The 25,790-nt window shown below is 39.6% G+C and overlaps 1 protein-coding gene across 2 annotated transcripts in view; it reads left to right on the top strand.

Annotated features, from left to right (window-relative positions):
• LOC102378130 (SAM domain-containing protein SAMSN-1) overlaps positions 1-25,790 on the top strand; it is a 134,793-nt gene that overhangs the window by 83,595 nt on the left and 25,408 nt on the right. The window contains exons 1-3 of one of the 2 annotated variants that reach the window (XM_006022912.3): positions 1,847-1,977; positions 23,524-23,595; positions 24,180-24,335. In XM_006022912.3, the coding sequence (XP_006022974.1) occupies positions 1,921-1,977; positions 23,524-23,595; positions 24,180-24,335 (285 nt within the window). In that variant the 5' untranslated portion in view covers positions 1,847-1,920. Of the gene's footprint in view, positions 1-1,846; positions 1,978-23,523; positions 23,596-24,179; positions 24,336-25,790 lie in introns of those variants that run through there. The other variant, XM_014519605.2, reaches the window with a different exon arrangement.

Below are 25,790 nucleotides of genomic sequence, written 5' to 3'. Positions count from 1 at the left end.
CATAGCTGTTTTAATTAAAACACCACCACCACCCCCGGATCACATGTATAAACACTCTTACTGTACAATAGACTAATTATCTACACAGTAAATTATTCAGTGTCTATATGTGCCCCACTGTTAGACTGGAGTAAACTAATTTACTCCACAGAGTAAAAAACTCCATAGCAGCGCATGTGTAGAGCCTGTCCAACTGGCTAGGGCTTGCAAGTGCTTCAGTGCAGGGGCTGCTTACTGGCTAGCCCTGCCTGAAGCTCACTTGTGCCCCACCTCACCCCTCAACCACATGCTGAGCCAGGGAGAGCAGTTCTGGGCTGACAGGCTGACCCCTGGAGCCCTTTGCCAGCTGGGACTGCTCTACCCCAGCTCCACATGCTGTGCATGAATAAACTGCAGAGTTTATTGCTCCAGAGTTAATTGCTTCCAGGCACATGTTCAAACGGCATGCTTGGGAGCAATAAACTCTTGGGCAAAAAGCTCCAGTTAATTCACTCACTGTAATTGAATATATAGACACACCCACTGAATTTGAACAAACTTTCTCCTCCACTTCAGTTTACAAGGTTTGTTGCTTTTTAACTTTCTCAAAAAGTCAGGTTGGTTCAAACATAATATTAAACAATGACAGGCAGAAATTAAGCAATGTAAAGTTCCTAAGTTCTGCACATTGCATATGGACTCATAAGATTTTGTGAATCTCCATTTGACCAAGAAAACTTCAAAAGTGACCAGATATTTGATATCTTGTTATCAGCATGTGTCGCCTTTTTTTGTACAACTCAGCAATTCATTTTATTCATGTGTAGCAATAAAGTTCACATTAGTTCTTACTGAAGCTGAGATCCAAAAGAGTTTTGCTCAAACTGCTGGTTACTCTTCCATCTTTCATCCAGAAGCCAGCAGAATTGTGCATAGTTTCCTGTCTTCATAATTTAATGGTCAATGATTCAGAGTTCAATTATCTCTCCTTGTATGTAAGCCTCTGGGTTTCTGGGACATGAGATAGTTCTGGGCAGATTATGTTAAACAAAGTGAAAACACAGAAGTTTAAAATGAAATGTGCTGGTTTGGATGCCTAATATCTCACCTCTTCTTTCTGCCTTTTGGCTGTATTTAAAGGAAATGTAAAGGACTTAAAACTTCTCTCTGTATCCCCATATTGCTCTCTCTTGAATGTTTGTTAGTGTTTGTCTGTTTTGCTTGGTCCACTGCTTTCTATTTCACAGAATCGATGATGGTGCTTTGGGAAACTAAACTGAGGACTTGAAAGTGCTGTCTTAGCAAGTCTAGATCCTGTAGAGAAAGGTTAAAGTGTTCCACCATGCAAAGGGCAAGGGTGGCTGTGGAATATTTTTCTCCCTAGGAGCAGCTTCCTTTTCTTTCTCTGTAGCTTTCAAAATAGAGAGCTTTCCAAGACAGCGACATATGCATAAGTGGGAAAGAAGGAGAAGGCGAAAGAGCTAAGCCTGTTACTGTTACTATGCAGATCTGCTTGGAAATAATGCCCTTGTAAGCAAAAAGCAACAGTGGAGCTGTTTCTGTATTGTCTATATACATGAATTCATTGCAATTGAAAGTCTGAGAGAAGCATGGAATTAGGGTCCTTTTATGTTGTGCAAAGAATTACAAATGTCTGTCTTGGACAGAAAGCAGAATAGAACTCAGAAGGTCCTGACTCCTAGCTTTGTATGCATTCCTACACCTGATGCTGCCTTATGCGTGCGCTCTCTCCCCTGCCACATCACCCCTCCCTCTCCAAAATAACATTTCAACTCAGTCTACTCAAGAAGTGAATGAAGTCATATCCTGACCAGAATAAGGAAGTACCAGTTATCTCATGTGCAACGTTTGTAGCTTGCATTGTTACATTTTGTTTGGTCAAAGTCAACTGCACATAATCTGGATAAATCTGAATTTAAAATGTTGAAGAGAAAACCTTCCAATGTGTCGGAAAAGGAGAAAAGTCAAAAGCCAAAGGTAAGAAAACTTATATAACAATCGTTACTCATAAAAGAAATAATTCACTGTTTGCAAAACAAGTATTTTAAGGATTCTGCATTAGTCACAGGACAGTGGTAAAGGTTTGAAGGTGTTGTAGCATCTGTGAAAATATGTAATTGGAAAATCTGATAATGGGCTATAAGATAGCCTTATGCTCAACAAACATTCAGTTTAGTGATCCAGTTTAGGGAATCCTAGTTATGAAATTGCCATTCCCATTTGAAAGGTAACAACTTTGAAAATCTCTTTTTAAAAGAGCCCTGCTGCTAATGTTTGCTTCCTGCTATGTTGTCAGCATTTGAACAATAACTCTCACAAAAGTCACCACTACTTTTAGCCTGGGATAAGCCAAGAATATAATAACCATTTGTGAGAGGAGCACTGAAGGGTTATTTTTGTCCACTTAGACAAAACAACATTTTCATACTCATAATTAAGGGCGGAGGTTGCATTTTGGTGGAAATGTTTATACTTTTATTCTGAAAGAAATATGATGAGTAAAGTGGTAGTAGCCACATAGTGCTATAATCTGAAATTAGAGGAGGGAGAGTAAAGGCACTGGAAAGACAGTGTCCTACCATGTAAATATATCTGCCATGCCTGGCACTGGGTACATAATGACCTCCAGCAGTACTCTCTGGAGCCCTTGGAATAACTTACTACTGGCAGAGATGAGAGAGAGTCCTACATATCCATCTTTAGAGGTCCAGAGAGCTGCCTCCAGCCCATTACTGCTTTCAGTTTTGTGGCTCTTAAGTTGTAGAGGCAGTGCAATTATTGAAGGCATTTGTTTATCAGAAGCATTTTCTGTTTCCATCAGTGTTGGCTTTTGTTTATGACATTCCCAATTTCAAAGTGCAGTTCATTGTTACAGTTAGAGGTTTTCCCATGGATTTCAATGAATTCCAGAATAGGTTTTGCCAGTGGCTTTTTTCTGCTAGTGTTTCATTTTGTTTCTATTGCATATACTTGATGCTGTTAAATTATCATGCTGCCTTTTGTAGACAGTGAGTTATGATAATGACCAGCTAATTTAAAGTAAATTAAATACTGTAGTTAAAGTAAGGAATGAGCATAAGAAAACAGTTTTCTTTTTGTTTGTGGATTATTTTTGTTTTTTCCTCTATGATACATTCAATAAAGGCCAGACTTCCACCTTTCCTCATGTGAAATGCTCCCTTTCTACACAAATTTCCCCACTGACTTCAAGATTTCAAGGCAAAATTTGCAAGAAACATTCCTCAATACACACAGTGGCATAAAATTCTGGCATCATGGCTGTTACATGTGTCTAAGGAAATAATATTAGATTAGTTAAATTTTGTCTTGCACTTTATGTACTCAGTGAAAGTGGGGGTAAAACACTCCCAAAACAGAATCATACTAGCCACTAGAAGTTGCAGGCTTATGGTAAGGGAGAAATCTTTATTTTATTCTTCCAATCAACTGAACTTTGAATTAATAACTTTGTACCAGATCATCAGTCTACATAGAGTAATGGTATTGTTAACATGCACACCTTGTTCTATTACAGTATGTATTTTTAGAACCTTTTCCTGAAAAGGGATAATTTGTTCCAGGCATATCAGTCCATCACACTGGCAGTCTGTTTTGGAACGTTTTACCTGCTTCACACCCGTTGTCATACAGTTGTCAGGGATTATACAAGATGCAATTTAGTGAAGAAGGAGGCCCTACTATATGAATTTCTCTAGAGGGAAAGTTTTGGGGAATGCTGTAAGATTAAGTATGAAGAAGGAAAAATCAAAAAACAAAAGGAATCTTAACCACTACCAATTAAATCTAAACTATAGGTTGTCACAATGACTTTTGTAATTTGTTCCCTCTAAGCAAGAGAGCTAGTTCATTTACTCAATAGATCGTTGGGAAACACCTTAGACGCAGATCTAAAACTTATGTAAAAATTTACATAATTTCACAACCAACTTTTCTAGACAATTCCCTAGCTACCAAGCTTTAGTCAGTCAAAAGTCTATAAACCATATGCAGTAACCACTTTCATCATAATTTTTAGACTGACTTTTATCCATTTCTTCACCAAATTTCCATCTTGATTTCTTCTTCTGGTTTTATTTCTTCTTAATATCTTCTCATACAAATGTAAATGTGTCATGTATTTGATGCCTATTAAGAATGTCTAACACTTTTACATACTTTGATAGGGAGAAAGCAAATCACACGAGGAAGGATTAAAATTGTTCTTCAGACAGTCAGCTGATCCTGTGCTCAACTACTAGTGGTAATTGGGATATGTTCCATGCAAGAATAAATCCCTTCAGATTCTAGTTCCTTATTCCCAATATAATACAATAGAATACATGTGGATTAGTAAGCATGTTTATGGTGATAGTGATGAAGGGCCCATAAAGAATGGGCCTTATTGTACTATTCTACAGAAACAGAACAATAGATGGCCGCTATCTTAAACAGCTTTCGATCTGCCGTGGTCACCTAGAATTTTAATATTTACTATTCCATACTAATTAGGATTATAGTAGCTATTCCTTATATTATCTTTGGATGATTCCTGTAATAGTATAGGAATGTTAAATGCCAGTCACTATGTATGGACACATTTAGATATGTATATTATACATATGGTGTATACTAGCAGAACGACCTGTTCTTCACCCAGGTCATTATTTTTGTAATTGCAGTATTTGTTTATTTTCAAAGAACTTAGTACAACATATTTATGTAAAAAAATATTCATTATTTTTAAATAACACAGTACAACATATTTAACACTTAATATTTAACGTGGAACTACATTTCAAATGACATCCAAATGAATTATCTTTATTGTAGAATTTCTTTATAAACAATGTTCACGGTGTCTCCTGTTGGTGCCAGTGTACTCAGCCCTCTTCGAGTCCCACCTCTGGAGCAAGTGACATATAACTGTCCGTGTGAAAAGCGTTGTTCCCTAAAATAGTCCCTGAAAGTCCCACAATGGGTCACCCCATGTATAATTTTCTTTGGGTGGTATTCAGTGATTTTGGAAAGTTTAGAGTAGACAGGACCAGCTATTCTTGAGTTATAAGAGAACATACAGACATACATACAGACATACACTTTATTCTATATATACATGTTACATGCTCATTTTATATAAATACATTATGTTCATATTAGATGTAACATAAGCCTTCATTTTTTGAGGCAAGACTGCCCATACTCAGTCTCATCTTGAAATCTACTCCACCCCCACCCCCGTGGAAATTTGTCTTTCTTCTGTATCCTGATTTCTATGTTCCATATTCTCTCTCTTCTGTATTTTGACAATGTTCTTCCTCTCTGAGTTAAACGAGGCAGTAAACTAGCTGGTAATATTCTTATGTCTGTGACTTCAGAAGGGATAACAGAGGGCCTACTTCTATGGAGCTGTGCCATTTTGTGCCTGCTGAAGGCATGACCCAGACTTCATATTTTTTAAAAGCAATGGAAATATTTTTAAAATTGCAGAATCAATCCTAAAATTATGGAGTTGAATAATTACCTTATATGATTTTTTTTATAATTAGATTTTTATATGCCATCCTATCAGCATGGTATTTGAATACCTTCCATACTTACAAACGCATCTATCAAGATACATTTCCCCCTCACTTGTCTTCCACTCTCCTTTTTTTGTGTCTGTCCTGAAGTGCACTATTATCTAGGGCAGACCAGACCACAGTTTGACAGCTCTGTGGTGGGTAGTCATACTGATCTCTTGAAGAGTAAACTACATGGGCTAGCTGCAGAGACAGCTACAAATTCAGAGGAGGTTATTCTTAGGACAATGAGTACTGAACTGGGGGCTGGGTGTTTTTATTACATATACGTCTTCAGGGTTTTTTCCTCATCCATCCCTTTGCCTCACTAAGTGGCTGGGATTTGAGGCAGGCTGCCCCTAGTACCTAGCCGCTGCTGAAGCTTTTCTCCATCATCTAGCTACAGTGTGGCACAGGCAAAGCCCCTGCTACTGAAAGCTCCTGAAGTCCCCCCACTACCAAATCCGCTCAGCTCTGTGGACCAGATCCAATGGCTCCACAAACCTAATTCAGCCTACAGGCCATAACTTACTGACCTCTGGTATAGAGCTTGAGCCAAGTTTTCCTGGTTTTTCTACTGGCTTCAGTAAAATTTCTATCACTCCCTTCAAACTCTAAGATAATCTTAAGAGGCACAAACTGAGCCTCCTGGGAGGTGATTTTTCTATCATTTTATATTTGGATTCTGATTTGACCATCATCCCCACCATCAAACCTCATGAAGTGAAGGGTTAGAAAGAGGTACTCACTAGTAAGTGATCAAATGTCAGTTTTCAACTGTGTTTATCAGGCTTGTCCAATGGAAAAAAAAGGAGCAGAAAAAGGTGGAAGGTGTTTCTGATTAAATTTTATGGGATCTGATTTTCCACTGCCATTCACCCTGTGCAGCCATGTAAGCTTGGGTAATATGAGCATAAAAAATTGATATTCCTGGAACATAGGCAGAAAAATAAGAACACAATTTCCAAGGAGTGAGGATGCTTGCCTTAGCTGATCTGGCATAAGTTGATTTTATCTGTCTATTCCTAGCCCACCGTAAGTGAAGCTAAATCGCAATAATTTACCTTTGCAATAATGTACAGCTCAAGGTGGCTGTAAAGTGGTTTAACTGTTTCATCTGCCCATCCTGGTATTTTATATCTACTTTACACTCACATTATCCAAGTGTAAATGACAATTTTGAGGTGTAAATAATCTCCATACTGCACTGTATCAGAGCTTATGAAGTACACAAAGCAGGATGTCTCTGAAATGCATGTAGGTAGGTAGAAAACTGAGGTAGTCTTGCTTGTTCCTTAACCTGGAGCAAGTCTTTTCTCTGGATTTGGTTGAAGTAAGGCTCATCTTTTTATTTATTCTGCGCAGCATCTGAACTCCCTTCATCTTTGTTCTCTTATTATGTTTTAAAATACATTTCACAAACGTGGTACTTGAATCTCAACCTGTGCAAGATAAGTACAGAGTCAGAATGGGGATATATTTCCTATGTGCTTAGCTAAAAAAAATATTCAAAGTCCCTATTAGCTTGTCTTCAGGCTAAACTAGTATTTATTCTCAGATTCTGAGATTACACATGGAATAGCTTGGCAAATCTGATATGGGTAAAATGCTTTACTGTAAAACTAATGTACTCTGTGCTGTTTCACTCCAAAAGTTTTATTGATTTTCAGTGAAATCCTGGCCCAGCTGAAATCAAGGGGAGTTTTGCTGTAGAGTCAGTGAGTGTAGGATGTCACCATTTGTGGATTTTCATCAACCAGGGCCCAATCCTGCAAATACCAGAATAAATTACCATTCACTTTAATGGGACTTGTCATCTGAGCTAATCACTTAGAAGGAGGTGTTAGAAGGAGGTATCTTTAGTGTGGGCAGATGCTACGTAAGTTTCGTAGTGCTGCTTTTTTCTCATATGGTGTTTGAGCAGCATTCTGTAATGGAAAATATTTATTAAGGAACAGAAAATGACAATAAAGGTGCAATAAACCTAAGCACCCAGAATAATTCATATTGCAATTAGAACTTCTGTAGGCCAAGTTCTGCAGTGCAGAGATTGTTCAGTGTTAATGAATATTAAGTAGGGTTTATCCTTGAATGGTAGAATCTTAGCTTTTTAATGGTTTTATTATTTTTTCAAAGGTATAGCTGGCAGAGTCCTGAAAATAGCAAGATTATAATATATTTTGTCTGAAATTCCAAGTGTGTAATAAATGAGCCATTGTTAATGTCAGGGATACTAATTTTCACAACCATGACTGAAGTGGTATTCGCTTCTATTTGCATATCATTTTAACAATGATGAGAGGTGATGAGTTGATGATAAGCTGTTTTCACTGTACTGCTTGCTGTACAAATTTATGCTCACAGGCAAAGATGGCACATAGTTCTATCATTAAAGGTCTTTTCTGCATTGCCTTTTGCAGGAAGACTGTTTGTCAAAATACATTTGATCTCTATAAAATAACCAGAAACAGATGATAACATCCTGGTAGTAGTTTTAGGAATTTAGCTTATAGTAAGGACACCTGTGGGCTTTATCCAAAGGGGTTCACATAAAAGTATACTAGAAATAATCATATATATGTACATGTGCATGTTTATAAAAGGGATTGCAGGTGACATTTCTGATAGGTGTTTCCTGCCTCCCTCCGGCTGTATGAAAATCTAGAACAAGGTTACAGCTGACCTTGAGTGATTTTTCTCTTGTGTATGTGGATAGCGCTACAGTCAAATACTTCTCTTGTTTCTCATTTTTCCATATATTTATAATACAACCTTATTTTTACTTTTTTTTCTGTTTTTGTCGGAAACAGATTTAGAAAGTTGCTTCTTCTTATGTTTGTCCCAGAGCATAATGGACTTCTGAAGCCCCTGGAGTCTTATTCTCTCACTAGGGGATCATGAAGGAATAGCATGTCCAGGGATTTCCAATAAGATAAATAGCATGCCTATGAGCATCCAGTTCCTCCATTTGGATACTCAACAAAGTACCCAGGATGCTGGGTGTTCGTGCTAGTTTCTATACGCTCTTCTAAAAGGTTACATTTGAAAACTGTGGTCTCTGCTAGACCTCTACATGAGTGTGCACAAATTCTTATAAACCCAGGGGGACAGAGACTCAGATTATGTAAATCAACATAACTCCACCGAAGTCAATAGACTGACACCAACTGCAAATCTGGCCCAATTACAATTTTGTTTTGTCTTCTTTTTTGCTTAGCTTTCTTCTGGTGCTATGTTTTTAGGTGACCCGAAAATACCCAGAACCAGACATGAAGCAAGTCTCTGATACTGTGGTTTCTTGAAAAAAGATTATGTTGACATGGGCAGACAGGAGGATGTGGGCTACAGTTCTTTGTATGTGACAGTTCTCTTCCAGTAATCTACTTCAGAATATTCCTAGTCCAGTTATCAGGTCTGAAGTAACCGCTCACGTCAATTTTAAGAAAGCTAGGGAATGTACTTTTCAAAGATACCATCCCGTATTGCACATACTGACTTGACATCATGATCTGCTTAAAACCTTTCTTGATTATGCCGTACCATTTTCTCTCTTCATTGGACTTGCCCTTTTCAAATCAAGCGGAGAAACCAGTGAGTGTCACGATTTTGTGTAAATGTATCAAGTCATGTGCAACTGAACAAAGCTTGTTACATATGAGATGTTGTTGTCTGCATTTGCTAGCTAGAAGTTTGCTAGTTAAGAGAGTTATTTTGGAGTATGAATCCCCACAGACTGTGGAGAGAAAGAAAGAGGAATGAGCCTCCACATCACTAAATAGTGCTAATCTTTCATCGTAATTAACTCAGGTGAAATGAAAACTGCTCAGTTAAAAATGAGTGACAGATTATTTGAACTGGAATCACAGCTGCTATTGCAAGCAGTACGATTTTCATCACCCTTTTGTCACATCTCTTGACTTTAGTTTTCTGAAACCTGGAAAGATGATGATGAGGAAGAAGGGAAAGTGAGGCCATTTTAGTTGCTAAGGGTAGTACACTGTTTTCTTCAAAGTTGTGAAGTTCTTGTTTTCAGCAAGATTTTGGCAGTTCACGGTTCTCTTGGCAACACAGCAAAACATCTTTAAACAATCCATAGTGTGAATATGAAGGAATGTTTGCGCATCAGATACTGAAGTAAGTATGTGTGGGGGTGGGAAGTTAGTGCTATAAGGGGTGGGAGGTTTATAACCAGATGCCAAATCATCTTTTAAATGAGCAAGTAGGTATATTTCCCCCTTTTTCACTCTTTGGCTTTCTACATCCTTATGTAGTTTTATTTAGAAGCATATTATGCTACCTCTTCCTCAGATTGCTCTCTGAAGTTTAAAGCCTACAAAAAATGCTGGAGATTTAAAGCATCTGCTGTCACTAGTGCTGCTGCTTCAGCTGCTTCTATTATTACACATAATACACACCATACTGACATCTATTTAGCTTTTGTTATCTCTCTGTCTCTCATTGGGTTGTTCCATGGATGAAGGGAAAAATGAAGGTGGTTGGAAGGGGTGGGTGAACTGATCTGAATATAATAAGGAACATCCCTGGTCTTCATTTAACCTTCAAATTTGAAGCTTTTAAGTGGAGAAAAAAAGCATTCTGTTCCCTCTCTATGACTGAATTCTACTCCTGAGAAGTCCAGGTATTAATTAAGAGACTGCTTTCTTCCCACCATAGTGAATCTCTATAGCTAATGGTATGTCATATCAAACATCAAGTCTCCAGGGGCAGACAAGAAAGCCCCCACTTAAAGCTAAAAGAAAAAAATGGAGGCCTCCTGATACTCTGCTGAATTAAGTCTCCTTTATGGAGTCCATTCTCAGTGTCCCACTTCATGCCTAAATCAGGCTCATCTTCACAAGACCCACCAGGTAGCCTTGTTCTCCCACCCTTCACTGGTTTCATTTTGATCTTCTTGGAATGATGGGTGTCCTGAGCATCTACTCATACTGAATCAAAGAGCACTCTCCAAGTGCACGAGGATTTATGCTCCAGAAAATTAGATAATTTGATGATCCCAAAGCATACAAACACTAAGTTGTTTGTTTTTTTAAAGGACTTACGATTTTCTGAACCAGGAAAATTATTATAGGATTGCCACCAACCAAAACGTTATGGCCTGACTAGGGAACAACCTTTTATTCATGTTTTCTTCCTCTTTCATTAAGTTTAAGACAGAGATAGAGCTTTGTCACAGACAGCTGGCCTGTGGCAGTGAGATGAAGAAATTACCTTCATTTAGCAATAGCAAAAAAAGAAGCTGAGATGACAAGGTGGATGAAACAGTTGAAGGAACTCAACAGGCTTGATTCACCAAACCCCTGGCCTGCATATAGTCAACCATACTTGCTCAAAGTGTGTGTTAACCATTACCACGCATGAATTGTACCCACTCGGCACCAGTAAGGTCTTTCTCCTTCACGAGCAGAAGGCTAGGCTCTATTGATGTCACCTGTTAAGAAATGCTTTTATCACACTCTCTTTTCTGTACTGACTTTTTTTCTTTTTTTGTGTGCAAGACTGTTATCCAGCCCATAGACTGTGTAAATCATGGCCTATCTGTGATATTGGAGGAGGATGCAGCATGTGAAAGTCACTTTTATTGAGAAAGATTTGTCAGGTTGGCAAGGAGAAGAGAAAAGAGCGAGGGAGGAAGATGGAGGATGAGTTAGCATCTACAAACCCAGAATAGCTAAAAGCCTACTGGATTGCTCAGAAAATTCACTTGACCTATGAGAGACCCACTTTTAAGTCCCTGCTTGGTCTGATTTGCATTAGGGACATAAACTTGAATGTCTGCATATTTAGTCTAGGGTTAGTGACACTGTTTCCATTGTGATTTTTTTCGTGAAAAATTCTTAAAGGTTTTATTTTTGTTCCTCATTAGAGCAAAAATTTATTTTGAAACATCAGCATTTTCATTAAGTAGAATTGTTGTTTTCAACCCAGTCTGAATTACAATGCTGTTGCTGCAACAGAGAAAATGGAATGGGAGGAGATGTGTAATTGCTAGACTCACACAGCTGGCAATACCCATTACCCCAAAGGAACATGTATATGTATCCTTTGTGTAATCATTTCTGGTATAAAACTACTAAGGAGACTTAGGATGGCTTAATTTATTCAGTTCACTAGAATTAGTCCTGAAATGGCAACCGTAGCACCTTGGTTATGTAGGGAGCCCAGAATAAAATCCTTTATACCAAGAAATGTCCGCAGGCAGTACTAAATTACCAGGATGCTGTTAGGCTTGTAAAGACCAAAACAGGAAAACCGTAACCCATCAACTCTATGTACTCAAGTTCCCAACAAGCCTTTCAAAAACCCAAGCCTCTTAATTGCACTGATTTATCAAGCAGTGAAGCCTGTGCCATTCTAATGAAATGAGATCTGTATTTTCTGTGACTGGACAATGAGGACAATATTGTGAGCTAAAGGCATTAAGGACATGCAGGAACTCAGCTGGGTTGGCAATATGGTGCAGTAGCAAGGTATTCACCTTAGTTGTGAAATGAAGTCTTCTGTGCAATAGTATAGCACAGTAACCAACAATAAATAGCACGCCAAATTTTGCCCCCACACAAATGCAATCCTGTGAAAGTGCCTTCAATTACAATTCTGAAAATTCAGAAACTATACATGGCAGGTCTGAGGAGATACTGAAAGGACAAAAGTTTGGCACACTGAACATATTTGGATATATCATGTTCTTTTAGTGGACATAGTCTTTTGTTTGCTTATGTTTTGCATATGGGACATTACTTATGCCCCAGTATTCAGGTTCTCATGATAATTATTTTTCATAGTATGTTTCCATTTATCTATGTTTCAAAGCAATGATATAAATATATCAAATAACTTTGTGTTCTCCTTTACATTAAGTGCTTTTTAAGATTCACAGTGTACTCTTACAGTCTCTAGTGAACTAGAAACAAGGAGATCCAATAATAGTTTTAATAAATTTTCCCCCTCGTGCCCAAAGGTTGAAACACCCATAGATTCAAAGAGATAAAGTCCTTAGTCCTACATTTTTCTTTCTAAGCCTCAGCCCACAAAATGCAAACTGCAACATCAGCACTATGTTAGTGGCTTCCAAAATTTCTCCTCCAAAAAGCCTATGATTTACTCTTTTTTTTTTTACTCATTTTTTACTCATTTAAGATTACATATTGTATATTTGGCCCACATAAAGCTGTCACTAGCTTACTGAAAAAAAAAAGTTTAGGTTCCAAAACCCTGGTAAGGGTTGGAGGCTGCCTGAGATGGGAATGTTTATAAGCTCCTGTGATATTAACTGCAGCACTCAACCTCAGGTGACATAAAGCATGCAAAAAAGAACTTTCTGTCAGTTTTATTATTTCTAAAAAGGTTCCCCTTGAAGGAGAAGAGTGACCTTGCTCTGCCGAGCTGACATATGCCACTGAATTAATGGCATAGCTTTGCTGGAGGGAAGCTTGCAGAAACATTACAACTCCAGTGGCTGAGTTTGCTGTGAACATTAATCAGGTGAACCAACATGATGCATCAAGCACTCATTTAAAAGTAATAAAAACTATCCTCCTCCATTTTTTTAAAACTTTCTTTGAATTAGCTTATTGTTGGTCATTACCGGTGGTCAAGGGTATCACTGCAGGACTGCAGTAAAACCTAGATGAGGGTTTTTAAAAGTTTTGTTTACTCTTCAGAAACCTAAGCAAGCTAGGCGAACAGAGAGTCAGCTCTTACACTGACAGCTTACGGTACCAGTCCTCACAGGAAACTTTACTGGAAAAAATGTTTTTTCTTAGAACATCTCTCACCTTTTACTCTTATTCTGATAACAAGGGGAATGTGTAGACGAAACGAGGGCCTTAAATTGAAGCGGTGGGTTTTTGAAAATACTGCTTCAATTTAGAGCCCTTTAAACCCCCATGTCATGCACACACCTGAACTTACCTGCCTCTCCAGCGGTGGGGAGGGGAGGGCAAGGTGTCAGAGAGTGGAGCAGTCCCTGGGCTGCTGTGGGGGTTGGTGCTTTCCTCCGTGGCAGCGGTGGCCCTCCCCCATCAGGCAACACCCACCCACAGGCACCCGGCTTAGACGGTCCCAGAGGGCAATGCATCTGCAGAGAGAAGCAGCAGGCCCCCACGCAGCTCAGGCAGGCAGGCTCCAGGCAGAAAAGGCAGAGCCTGCCTGCCTGAGCTGCTGCCAGGCTGCCTGTAGGGCTTCCTGCAGAGCCCCCGAGCTGCACAGAGCCCCGTGCTTCCCTCCACGGCTGTAGGGCTGCAAACTAAAACTCCTTGGAGAAGCTTTAGTTTGCTGCTCCCCAAGTTATTTAAGGCTTATTACGCCACTGAATTTGCTACAGCATCTGGAATTACTGCTCAATACGCTGCCAATGCGTGCAAACACCAACACCATTAAACTGGTGCAACAGCATTTAACCCACTTTAAAGTGTTGGGCGCACACGCCCCTCATTTCATCTACACACAGCCAAGGGATGCAGCGGCCTGATTCTGTTGTCAGTGAAATCAATGGCATTTTACTACTAATGCCTTTAGGACCAGAATCAAGCTACAGTCCTGCAGCGTGTGAGTGATGTATTGGCTGTGCAAAGTGGGTAGAAGGTGTGCTTATATGAGGCAAAAGCAAGGTAACCTTCACTGCTTTTCAAAACAAAAAGAAAGAACCTCCCATTGCCTTAGTAGGAAAGATGACTTACTGCCCTAGACCAAAACAGTATTTCCCCAAGAAACAATATTCTCTGTCCCTCCACTCTTGCCCTGTTCCAAGAGTGCTGTAACCAACCGTACTGCTAGCTGTCGTGCATTTCAGTCTTGCAGACAGAAGCAGCAAATCACCCACACATATTGGCCCCCCTAAAATATTCAGAGATTGTGCAGCATCTAGCACAATGAGGTATTGGTCATGACTGGGACTCTTACACCACCATCACAGTTCAAATATGAAACAACAATTTTTATCCTACCTGCAACATTTCTGCTGTAGCTAGAAGGAGTCCTTTAACACAGCGATGCTCAACCTTTTTTTGTATCAGGACTCATTTGTAATCAATGACCAGTCCTGACCCAGAGGCCCTCATTCCCAATTCGCTGCCCCCTGCCCCCAGCCTCACAATGTGTGGGGCAAAGGGGGAGGGAGGGGCAGGCTGCACCGCAAGCATCCCTTGTAGGCTGGAACTCTGCCAGCCTGCAAGGGAAAAGCCACAGTTTCTCAGTTTTTCTCTTTTAAAGGAGGATCCACTTTTAAAGTTTGTTGATCCATTTTTAAAGTTTGTTAGCAACCTTTTCATATATTCTTGCGGCCCACTTTTGGGTTGCGACCCACGGGTTGAGAAATGCTGCTTTAACGGAACCTGCCTACATTGTCTGCAGGCTCAGCATTTCCCCTTTGCCCAGAGCTAGATCATTCTGAGACACAATATTCTCATCTCTTCCTCTTGTGTAGAGTTGTACATGCATTCTCTGTCTCTATTCTTTAAAAGCCCAGTCCTGCAAACACTTGAGTACCTGCATAATTTTTTCTGGGATGAGAGTTGTGTTGACCTCTGCAGCACCAGGGCCTAGGTAGCGTACTATATTAATAAAAAAAAAAAAAAAGTCATAGTATAAAAATAAGATAGAGGGCTTTAAATCTAGTGAGCTAGTTCTTTTGAAATATGGGAATATCTGAATGGCTTTGTCTGTCATAAAAAAAATACAGAGAAGAAAAGACGTTTGTATTTAAGGAATAAGGACCAAAGCATGATGAGGGTGTTCAGTGATTAATCGGTCTTTTCTTAGGCAACATTCTCTGCCACCACAGTGGCACCATAGGGGCAGTTTTACAAGGGAAAGATTTTAGGGTCTGTCCCAAGTTCTTTCTGCACTGGCATCTATAAAACGCCATAAAAAAGACAGTGGGTGGTCGAAGTAAACACTGCATCAATCCTTAATTGGCAGTGTAGACTTTGTCTGAATGTGTCACTGATGCTTAACCTTCTTATAAAATCATTTTCCTTGGTTTTGTGCAGTCTTGAAAGTCACTTTTAATTAAATATCATATAAATAAGTCTTAAATTAAATCATTATTGTAAACATAGTTGCACACATGCACAGAATTAGCCAGATTGCTGGAGTACCCAGCACCTAGGAGTGCTGTTCTCAATGCGCACTGCCAGGTGATTTTCAGTACCTTGCAGTAGGTGGTGTGTAAATCTAAGTACAGATGTTCAAGAAGCCACTGGTGGAAGCACTCTATTGTACCTTACTTAAAGTGATGGAAGTTAGAGTGGGAATGAACCAGCATTTGCTGTTTGGGGACTCAGTGGTTGTTTGCACTGGCCAAGGCAGCAGGTGGAAGATGCTTCCGCACGCCTCCCAGGAGGCTACCAGAGTGGCCCCTTCCCCTTCTCCCACCAGCTAGCAACTGTCAGCAGCAGCTGCAGGGAGGGGAGGGAATGGAGCCCCTCTGCCGTGAGGGTCCCCCCACAGCTTGCTGGCTGGGGTCTCAGGGGGGCTAGGCCAAGTCCACATGACAAGGAGGCTCCTTCCCCCCCATCCCAGCCTCTGGACAGCTGCAGCCATGAGCTGCAGTGTGAGGTTGCCCAGCCCAGCTTTTTGCTGCTCTGGGAACTGGGCCTGGAGGGAAGAAAGCCCTTCTACTGCATGGACCTGGCTGTGCCCCCCTCTCCCCAAAACCCTAGCTAGCAAGCTGGGTGTGGGGGCTTGCAGCAGGGTGGGGGTTCCTTCCCCTGGCCCCAGTTCCCAGAGCAGTGAAAAGCTGGACTGGGCAGCACCACACTGCAGCTCCTGGCTGCAGCTGTAAAGAGGCTTGAGGGTGGAGGGAGCCCATCTGCCGTGTTGACCAAGCCTACACCTCCCTTTCCCCCAGGGACAATAGCCAGCAAGCTGTGACAGGGCTCTTGTGGTGGGGGGGTGTGGGGGGTTTCCTTCCCCCACACCCACCCAGACCCAGCCTCCTGACAACGGCAACCAGAAACCACAGCAGGAACTGAGGCTGGAGGGGGGGTGGGGGATTGAAGCCTCTCTGTCATGCAGATCTGGCCCAGTCCCTACCAGGACTCAAGCCTACAAGCTTGGGTACGGGATCTGCATGGCAGAGAGGTTCTGTTTTTTCTCCCCACCCAGCTGCACAGAGAGGAGATAAGAGCTTTTTCTGTCTCCTCTCTGTGACAGCCTGGGGATGGAGCTGGGCCAGTACTTGCCTGGAGCAGACGAGCACTGGCCAAGGCTAGCAAGGTGCTCACCTAAGCGCCTCTGGGAGAGCAGCAGAATTCATCCTACATTGAAGCATGATGGATGTGCTTTTAAAAATGGGAAGTCAGATTTCCCCCCATACATACATTTTTCCAGAGGGGATTTGAAATAACAATCTAGATTTTAAAGTATTTCTAATATGATTTCGCCTGTCTTTTCTGGGCCCACAAACACATTAAACCTGATTTTTAAAAGTTTTCTAAATTCAAATGAGATATTAGCCTAGGCCTTCCTATGTGCCTGGCATTAGGTGGCAGAAAATTGATGGATGTGCATCTCAATCTTCCCAGTAATTATATCCCTATTTAACTTTATGCATGTATGTATCCCTGTTGAGTTGATCTGGTTTTCCACATGCTTAAAGCACCTACAGGATGACCATGGCCATAATTTCTAGACCACTGAAAAATAAAGGTTCTAATGGAAACTCTGACAGCTGTGCTTTCTTTCAGATGCCACGTGATTCAGTGAATGTGAATGTGGTTAAAGATCTAGAGGCTTAGGTGGGTGATAGATACAGCCACTGGTATAACAGCTGTTCAACATTTGCTTTAAAGAATGGTGTTTGCTGAGGTGTGGGAGTGTTAAATGTGCTTAACACACTTCTTTATACAGCTTTTTATTTTCTCATCATTTTCCATCTTTAAACCAAGGGTGTTTACTCTGTTTCTCAGTAACAAGTTTGTTTGAAAACCTCTTTTGCCTTTCTTCTTCTTTTCTTCCCCCACCCCCATACAATTACTGAATACCTCACCATGCTAGCAGTGAGAGTCTTTTATAGAGTAATTTTTAAGCCAGTTAAAAATGCCATTTCAGTAGATTGCCCTATTTGAGTTAGTGAGAACAAGCTGTATCTTTTTTATTGCTTTTGACTGGCAAAGTACAAGATTTAGCCATGTTTCGTGGAGGCTATAAAGTTATATTAATAGCTTGGGTTTTGGTCAGATGTTCTATGTCTGTAAATACAAAAAAATCTGCTAGCTGTGGAGCACCTGATATATTTTTCTTACCTCTTCATTAAACTTCTGACTGTTTCTTAATCATATATGCAAATTCTTATTCTTTATATAGACGTGAGAAACTTTCTTCATAGACCACCATGAAATTTAAACCTTGGTATTTTGTCTTGTGGTCAAGTAAAAGACTGTTTCCTTTGATGATCTGTTTGAGAACTCAGAGGAGCTGGCTCAATGATGGTATACATCTAGACTTTGGTAATTCTCAGCTGCATTCCCAGAGCGCCTCTCAAAAGTTCCTTGTTCTGGAAGACTTAGAAGCAAAATGGAGCATATATATTCAGCCTCCCTCTAAAGCTTGCCCAGCCCTACTTATGTTCAGCGATCAATCAAACAGGGACATTCTGCTCCTTGTGAATTGATGCTGCTCCTTTCTCTGCAATAAGAAAAGAGAAAAAGAAAAGGTACCAGGTTAGGATAGGGGAATAAGAGGCCACATTATCAGCTGTCTTGCAACCACTAGAACAGGGGTAGGCAACGTTTTTTGGCTGGAGTACCAAAAAACCACAATGTCTACCTTGGAAGGTGCCGGAGTGCCAACATGCCCAGAGCAGCTGTTTGCAGCCTCCCAGCTGCAGCTGGCCCACGGAGCCCAGTCTGCTTGCAGCAGGGCTTGCATCCTCCCAGCCACCTGCTGGGAGCAGCCTGGGCTATGCAGCTGGCAGCAGCTGCTTAGAGCCCGGGCTGGCGGTGGTGTGCTGAGCAAAATGGTCTTGCATGCCATGCTCGGCATGCGTGCCGGGGGTTGCTGACCCCTGCACTAGAATGCTTAATCTACGCAAAACCTCTTGCCCTATTTCCATGTACTGTAACCTATAGTTAAGAGACAAGTGGAAATTGATGGAGAAACTTTAAAATGAGTGATATTTATCCTTTATGCAAAGGCCAATACAAAGTCTCTTCACTGCCTCTTATTTAAATGCTATTTTGAATATGGCTTAAGCAAGATGTAGCTGTTCTATGATGCAAGGGGCAGATCCTTGGGTTGTATAAATTACCCAATACAGTGAGCTATGCCTTGGGTGAACTTCACCCACAGTGAATATAAATAGCCAACCACTGCCACTTTTGGTGGATTTAGGCAGTTGTAATTAATATGCCATAAGAACTTCTTGCCTCACACTGTACAACGATGTAATAGGAAACATTCTTAACAGGAGAAAGAGATCGGATCCCATGGCTTTTGGTGCTTATTGGTTTTACATTTGTACACCTAGCTGTTTTTTATGTTGTTGTGTGTGTGTTTCATAGACAAGGAAGCTAGAACATGAAAAACAAAATGTCTAGATTAAAAGAAATAACACAAGTGCATTTTTGTCCCTTTATAAAGGTTATTTAAAGGTTGCCACTAAGAAGAAAAGATGGAAGGAGGAATAAAAACAAAGAGAAGTGTTTGACTTTTCTCCATTATATTAATTTGGTGCTCCAGAGGGACTGGAATTCAAGCCTGGAACATTACTTTGTGGAACATATATGAATAATACAAGTACATTCAATCAGTATTTCTGAGGAAAAATAAGGATGGTTTTTCTCCTCCTCGCATACCTGTTTTACATTCCACTGTGCAAATTCACATTTGCTTAATGTACCCATTAGTAACTCTTATGTGAATCTAGCCAGCAAAATCACTTAATTTTATAGGATACTGAATATTGGTATCAAAAATCAATGACAGATTTTCTTCCAGTAGATTTGCATTTGCTTTAAAAGCTTCCCTTAACCTGGAAACAAAGCTTTCAGATTATGACCATACCTTCACAAAGTAGGTGTTCTTAGACACTAATGTAGTGACTGACACTACCAAAAGTAATAGCCCTATTCCCCTCATAGCTCACGGCTCCTAAATCTGCTTTTCTTTATCAGTGTAATAGGGTTGAATACATTTTAAAAGGTGGTAGCTATTGATTACTTAATGGAAAAAGTTAGTATAAAGAATTGCTGAAGCAGCCCTATTTAGTGCTCTCCAGTGCAACAAGGCCATTATCTAGAATAGTGGAAATCATCCTGTAACCCTTATTAATATTTAATAGGTATGAAACAACATGGAAGTACACTAAAAAATACCCTTATAGGACAGAAGGTTGTTTCAAGCATCAAAAAAAGAATAATGAATTTCTCTGTGCTCAAGTTATTTAGAACAACAATGAACACCATTATCCGTCTGTCCCTTTTATACTATCTAAGGTACATCATCACTTTAATATCCAGTTATTCCTACTGTGTATCTTGAAGTGATTGACTGTTACAGAAGATTACACCATGTTTAAAGATCACCACACAGAACTATTTGTTTCCCCAGTATTGTGAATCCCAACCTCCCTCTTTCCACCCTTCCCATTCCATGCTTAGAGAAGTATTTACTAAGATGACAAGTCAGTGAAAGGTGTTAATCCATTCTAATAGACCCATAATCCTCAGGGCTATGTTTTTATGCCATACTATTAAGCTAACCCCTTGTCACCTGTCAGGATGTTGTTCATCTGGTTAATAGAGAAGGTTTTTTTAAATGGAAGTTTTAAATGAAGTTGAAGTGTACCAGCTAAATTGTCCTTCAATCAATTTTTATTAGTTTTCACAGAAAATTATCTTTATTTTGCCAACATAGATTTTCCAGAGGATTACAAGCAATTAAGAATAGAGCTGTTTGAATGTTTTTAGTTGAAGAGTAAATTCACCTAAAAATGTGATTTTAGCTATCCCGAAACTAGTCATGAATGTAGCCATCCCAAAAGGTTTTGCCTGGAAATATGATGCCAGGACCAGATTTACAAAAAGCTGAAAGAAGAGGAGCTTGCACTGTGACCCTACCCCAGGTTTCAGGAGACCTGGATTAAGCCCTTTCTTTTACCTGGGGGGCTGGGTCAAACCTACATCTCCTAGCTCCAAGAGACTGCCCAAATCAGCAGACTGTTGGGCCTTCTAGTATAGGATGATCTGAGTCTCTCTTGTTGGAGGTGTTCTACTTTGCACAAATAATTACATGTTCATTGGAACAGAGACAGAAGCCCAGTGTCTCAGCTCCCTGGAGGATGCTCCAAAGATCTCGCAAGAGAGTCATCCTCGCTCATTGCTCTGTTTCAATGAACGCTTCAACATTTCATATAAAGCAAAACAACTCCAACAGGAGGCAGTAAGGCCCCCCTGCCCAAAAATACTTGAAGGACCAGTGATTAAGGTACTCATGTAGAACCATTATTTTTATTTTTAATTTTGGCGCCCCAACGGAAAAAAAATCTATTATTAAGAAAGCTCTAATTAAGGTTAAAGCCACATAAATTACAAATACATTACAAACAACTAAACCAATATCAAATGTATTCAGATAGATATATCATGTAGTAGGCTTGTAACTTAAAAAAAATACTTGTAATTAAAAAAAAATGGAAACAATAATAATAATGAAAACCAAGGTGGTATGAAACAGGTAACTCCATGAACCATACATGTCACAGTAAGGTTACTAGACACTAGAATGCAATTATGTAATGAAAATAAAGCCAGAAAGACCAAGCTGTACATAAACCACAAGAGTTAGAGCTTGATTCAAATTTCTCTCTGAAGCAAATTCTTGGTTAAAAAAAATCCAAAATGAAATGTGGACATTTCCATTAGAACTGTTTTAATTTTCTGACCACCTCTAGAAAGAAATACTTTAACTATTTGAGGATGAGGAACTTGGGATATCAGAGAGCTTTTCATGTGAATTGTTTCAATAAAAGCATTAAGAACATATATTTTTACATGGATTTCTATTCCCTCCCCTTCCCCCCTACATCTGTCCACTCTTTTTAGTTTTAAAAAGTGACTGTTTGTAAGAGATAAGGGAGTTAAAATGGATAGGAGCCCTGTGATTTATGGACAGGGACAGGGTAAGATGGGGCCCTTCCTGAATGGAAGTACCCCGGGGAGGTATAAATGTACTCTGTGTAGTTGGTATCATTTTGATGAGCTTCATCCTTAAGATCACAGTTGCTAAGCCTGAATGCCAACTTGTCATCCTGCACAAGAGTCAGGGGTATGACAGTTTTACTGATGAGACCCTTAGAGGAATAACTATAGCCAGAAAAGGAGAGTATACAAAAATAGAACTGTAAACAGCAGCTTGCTAACTGTGGACAGAAAAGGTATAGTTAACAGCATTCACAAATTTACCAGAAGGTTAAATTGTTTCTTAAGTATCAGCCCCGTCAGAGCTTCAGCTTCACTGCTTTTAAGAACAGTTTGTGAAAAGACGTAAATGGTGGCCAGATAACAAGTAAATGGGTGTTCTTTAGGAATTTATACAGCTAAGATTTGTTCACCTCTGGCTATATATATAGGCCATCTATCTATGACATCTTTATAATATCCTGGGTTTAGCAGGGAAGTGGTAAACAGATACCCAGAGTGGCTAGTGACAAGGCCAACTATTGAGGCCATAGTTTCTAAACCCAAGTTCAGTGCATTAACCACAGGACCAGCTTAATACATTTTCCTTATTTGCCACCCAAGGGATCATCCATCTGATTGAAACCTCGATCACTTCTGAATCGTTCTCATCAAGAGTCTACGGAGAAATTCTGTAACCCAGAAGGTTCAGACATTCAGCTTCTGAAGGAGCATTCTGATATGCCTAATTTTCATGCAGCGTATTTTCTATTGAGCTTAATACATTTCCCTTCAAGGTTTATAGTAAATTTTGAATACCCTGATACATATGGAGAGGGGTCAGAGGGGTACTCAAAATGCAAAGAAAATAAATGCGGTTTTATAAACATTCAGGGTTGTAGGTTGTAGTCATGTTGGTCCAAGGGCATAGGCAGACAAGGTTCTTTGGGCAAATCCGGTATCCTTTATTAGACCAGCTTTTTAAAAATCTTTTATAAACATTTTATAAACATGTGATTTTACTACAGGACTTTTCTTTGTCATAAATACTAAAGCATACACATAAATAATAGAAAACGAGCAACTCCTGACTTAACTTTGAATGTTACTAAATAATAAAATGAACCCCTCAAAAAATCATAGTTACAACAGGTCTACAAATTCTAGCAACTGATGTGCTAGGTCCATGTTTTCAAAAAGGCCTTTTTAGTAGGTGATCTCAATTTATGGATACAAAAATGTAAGTATCTGTGGGGGCATTTACATGAGACAATGCATAGCAGACTAATTCTACTGTGCATTACCACAACATGGCAAAGGTCTACTGTGCATTAAGCATCATGAAAAGACCATGCACCTTTGCTACAGTGCAGTAGTGCTGGCTACTGCTCATTTATGTAGGACCTCATATTAGAGGTACTAAACTTAATGTGCAGTAGCAAAGGTGCATTCATGCATGTGTAGACGTGCCCAGTAAGACTAGACTCTTCTGTGTATTCTGTTCACTTTGCACCACTCTGACAATGTACCCTTTAAAGTTTGCCTGGGAATGACCAGCAGCTAATTCTCCATAAGCTAATTTCATAGTTTATGGAGAAGAGCAATAACAATTTGTCACTTGAACTTGCTCTGTCTTCACTTGTGCATTCAGATTTTGCCTGCATAGCCACCACCTTTTAGATTGTCTGTAGCTGAAAATAGCATGTTATACCCTGCTCATTTATAAGGAATTGTTAATGTAAAATGTCAGATTTATAGTCATATTTCTACCTTAACAATGTAAAAACAATGTCACTAAGATCTGTTTTTGTTTGTGTTTTTTATAGCGCACAAGTAGTTTTGGAACCTTTGACCGCTTTAGGCATCATTCAGTATCGAAGCCGGATGATTCAGTTGAGGTTTGTGTTACAAAATCCTACTTTTTTCATCCCTCTTCCTATAACTGTTACACAGAACCATTAGGGTTCAGTGGTGTAAAACTTAGGTTGGTAAGGACTTACACATATGCATGGTAAGTGCATATACAATTCATGAGAATCACTTGTTTGAGCAAGTACTTACTAACACGTGTAAGATTTGCAAAGGAACCTTCAGTGAGCAGTGCAAAGGACAGGGCCATATTTACAAAAAATATGAGCAACAAGAGTCAATAAAACTTATACTTCATCAACAGTGATCCTGGTAGCAACCTGCTTTGCAACACTCTTGCTGCAAGTGGCTTGAGTAAATCCTCACCACTTACGCATCATTTTCACTTGGATTAGGACTTGAAATAAGGTGAGCATCAAACTGTAACATGAAATGCGTTTTCTGTCTCATATTCATGAGTGCTTAGGCATAGTGTTATGAACATAATTCCCCAGGCACTTTCAGAAATAGAAGAATGGCTGATGAGAACTTTCAAACACCCTACGTGCATCTTAAGTATCTCTGCATTCTCTCCTGCTCTTACATCAGATTTTTTCTTTTAATTTCAAATCAGGTAACTGAGGTGGAGACTGTAAGTGACCTTGGAGATGCAGGACAGAATAAAATGGCAGGAAACGGAGGTGGTTTGGGAAAGAAGATGCGGGCCATTTCTCTGACCATGAAGAAAAAGATGGGTAAAAAGTACATCAAGGCACTCTCCGAGGACACGGTAAATATGCTCAAGAACCTTTAACATCTTTGATAACATATGGTAGAAATGTTGATGGTGCGCTTACTTCTTAATTGCTTCTTAATAACATTTTATTGACTCACCATAATACCTGAATTCAGATAGATAGATATATGCTACAAATAATTAATTTAAACAGTTGATGATTCGATTTCAGTAAAATAATTCTCACCCTTCTTTCTCCCTGGATGCGTATTTGATGCATGTGCACTGCCAAAGGCACAGGCATAGGCACTTACACTTACAATTTCACAGGCATGAGTACCAGGATAGAACAGAGCTTTATTCCTTTGACAAAGGGGATATTTTGTGTTGCTGACAGTGAAAAGGTGTGTCTCTGTAGGAGGAGGAGGTCACACAGGTAAGGAGGAGGGTTCTTTGCATCCTCCCCAGTAGGTGTGCGTCAGTGTAAATAGGAAAAAGATGATCTTAAAATAAGTACGTAGGACTTTCTGATACAGTTGTCAAAGGAAGTTATTTCTTCATTAATGTTGCATCACACTCTCTACATAGCGTGTCATCTTGGATGTCATACACTATTTAGGATGTTGCATCAAACATGAAACATACGTTAAGTGATTCATTGCATCAAGCAAAGCTAAGCGTTTATGGTATAGGTCAATCTCAGGTTTGGGACTGACTCCCTTTTCCCCTCTAACTGAATACTTAGGCCATGATTAAGATAAGTACTAGATGCCACAGAAGAAAAATTCCCTTAATTGACATTAATGGAGTAGCCTAGATGTAGGAACTTCTTCCAATATCTGTTGGTTAGTGATTCACTTTGTGCCCTGACACATAAGGGTTCATATCTGCTTTCTGTTTTTAGCTCATCTAACTTAACTGTAGATATTTTTACTACACGTACAAATGTGTGATCTTTTTCTGAACCTGCTGAACCTTTCCCCTCAATATCTCGAGGCAGTGAGTTCCAAATTTCAATCATGTACTGTGTATTAAAGGAAAAGGCATTTTTATTAGTTTTATATTTCTAAGATTTAATTTCACTGGGAGATCCATTACTTTTGTATTATAAGAGAAAAGAAATAACACTTCCATATTTACCTTCTGTATACTTAAATTAATTCTTTGTAAGACAGAAATTCAACAGAATGTGCTAGGGCACATGTTCCATACAGTCTTAATTCCCCTGTAGCTGATAGAATTCAGCATTGCTCCAATGGTTAATCAATGAGAAAAGCTGTTGAACAGTGTAACTATCATTCCCCCTCTTGGAAACTAATCATATTTCATTTCTGTAATATATAGCTCTTTGGGAAGAGGGAGTCAGTCCCAAACCTGGGATTGACCTATACCATGAATGCTTTATTTTGCTTGACACAATAAGTCACTTAACATATGTTTCATGTTTGATGCAACATCCTAAATAGTGTATGACGTCCAAGATGCCACTCTATGTAGAGAGTGTGATGC

The sequence above is a fragment of the Alligator sinensis genome, unplaced genomic scaffold, assembly GCF_000455745.1.
Source record: "Alligator sinensis unplaced genomic scaffold, ASM45574v1 scaffold486_1, whole genome shotgun sequence".
NCBI lineage: Eukaryota > Metazoa > Chordata > Crocodylia > Alligatoridae > Alligator > Alligator sinensis.
The sequence above is the reverse complement of the archived record's forward strand: the minus strand, read 5'-3'. Positions and strand labels throughout refer to the sequence as shown.